This window comes from Manacus vitellinus, unplaced genomic scaffold, assembly GCF_001715985.3.
Source record: "Manacus vitellinus isolate BGI_N305 unplaced genomic scaffold, ASM171598v3 scaffold_47_pilon, whole genome shotgun sequence".
Classification (NCBI taxonomy): domain Eukaryota; kingdom Metazoa; phylum Chordata; class Aves; order Passeriformes; family Pipridae; genus Manacus; species Manacus vitellinus.
The window spans coordinates 4562269-4564312 of record NW_021940585.1 but is presented as its reverse complement, the minus strand read 5'-3'; the positions used below and the strand labels follow the sequence as shown (position 1 = coordinate 4564312).

The following is a 2044-nucleotide window of genomic DNA, read 5'->3' as shown; positions in this document are numbered from 1 at the left end:
GTCCCAGCTCTCTCCTGACTGTGAGTGGTCCCGAGTGTCCCCTGGGTGTGCTCTGGTTGTTTGACACGTTCCTGTGTTTTCTCTCCCCTCCTCTGCCGTGCTCTCTCCGTGCTCTCTCCGTCCCCCCCTCTCTGCCCTCGAAGCCACGCCAACCCCAGGTACCGGATTTGGAGGTAACAGGCATGGGGCAAAAAAGGGGCTTTCTGTGCTGCCAATTAAAGCATGAGCTCCGTTAACCCTTTCAATGGCAAAGCCGAGCCTCAAGGAGGGGCCAAACTGGGCACTCGAAACCATGGCAGGTAAAAACAAAGCCCCCACGGGCAGGAGGGGCGAGGGCAGGCTCCACAGCAGGGCCTGCAAAGATCAAAATCTTCCCTGAGTGGGGCTTAAAAAGCTCCCAGATGCCTAATGATGGCCAAAGCCCCCACACCCTGCAGTGGCCACACACTGAACAAGCCCAAAGGAGAGCCGAGTTGCCCATTAAAGAGGGTTTTTTTCCCCTGTTAAAGAGGGGGTTTTTGCTCTATTAAAGAGATTTTTTTGCCTATTAAAGAGGGGTTTTTTGCTCTGTTAAAGAGGTTTATTCCTCTGTTAAAGAGGAGGTTTTTTTCCCCTGGGGAAGAGGTTTTTAATCCCAGCTCTGCACAAAGCCCCTCTCCCTTTTTAAAGCCTCGCCATCCCCGCCCTGCAAAATGCAGAATATTTCCAGCCAGCCCTGACCTGTTGGTGCCAACCACAGCACCTCTGCCCTGCCCTGGGGGGTCTGAGCTGGATTTTTGCCCCCAGGGAGCTGCAGTGGCCAGCCCTGGCACGTGTGTTTGGGGGTTTTGGTGCATGGGCACCACTCAGCTCCCGTGGCTGTGCCAGGGCAGTGCCAGGGCTGTGCCAGGGCTGTGGGGCAGGAGCATCCCCTTGTTGCCAGGTGCCCATTGAAAGGGTTAAGGACACGTTTGTGCCACAGCTGTGCATGTTCTGCATGGGGGCTGTTGCTGGCTTGGCCCTGGGGGCTCTCCCTGCAGCAGCAAAGCAGGGATGAGCCTCTTCCAGCCCCGGGGGCAGCACCTCCTCCCGCTTCCGTGGAAAACCAACCCCCCAGGACCGCCCTGCAAGGCCCAGAGCACAACTTCTGCTTCCCAGGGAAGGATTCCCACCCCTGACAGACGTGACTTCCCCCTCCCAGCACAGCTCTGAGCCCTGTGCCAGCTCAGAAGGGGGGGCAGTGGCAGAGCCAGGGGGTGCAGCCACCCCAAAACCCACCCCCTGAACGCTGTGGGGCAGCTTTGGGGGTGAGTGGAGCAGCAGCACTTGGTCCCCCAGAGCTCCTGCTTTGCCCTGGGGCTGCCCAAGGAGGAACAGCTTCCCAGGGAAGGCTCTTCCCGAGGGATACAAGTGCAGGACCTGCTCTCTGCACCTGTAGGTTTTGCTTTCCTGCCTCGGAGATGGTTCCCCTCCTTTGGTTTGGTTGCAGTGGTGTCTCTACCCTGTGTTATTTTGCTTTTTTTTTCCTTTCTGAACAGAGGCCAATCTTTTCCTCTTTTCCTCTTCTGTCTTTTCCTCTTCTCTTCCCCGCCCCAAAAAAAGAAAGAAAAGGGGGTAACAGATTGGTCTGCTTTGGGTGGTGGAGACCTGAAAAGGGACATATTTTGGCTTAGAGGATCTCCATCCTCCAAGTCCTGGAGGGCTGTGCTGCTGCTACAGCTCCTCCTCCACCCAGGGTTTAGCTCATCCACAAGAATCCAGATTTTCTTTGTGGATCAGGATCACCCAAAGTCCTTTTCTACCCGCAGTGGATGTTGCTGAACTTCGACAGCACGACCTGACCTCTTTATCCCTCCAGCTTCCTTTCACTTCAGGCTTCCTTTCTTACCCCAGCAGATGAATTAGCTGCCATTTAAAGGGTGATTCTCCAAGCACAGAGCCCTTCCCTCTGTTTTTCACCTTCCAGCAGAGGAAACAGTGAATTGCAGAGCTGGACCAGGGCTGAGAGGAGCCTGAGATGAGGCAGTGGAGCAGGAGGTCACCCAGAGCTGCCTCAGCTCCCTGC

At 56.0% G+C, this 2044-nt stretch overlaps 1 protein-coding gene across 1 annotated transcript in view; it reads left to right on the top strand.

Annotated features, from left to right (window-relative positions):
* The window catches only part of NFASC (neurofascin), a 53640-nt gene that overhangs the window by 30668 nt on the left and 20928 nt on the right, over positions 1-2044 (top strand). The window contains exon 21 of the mRNA XM_029962496.1: positions 144-173. Within this exon, the coding sequence (XP_029818356.1) occupies positions 144-173 (30 nt within the window). The remainder of the gene's footprint in view (positions 1-143; positions 174-2044) is intronic.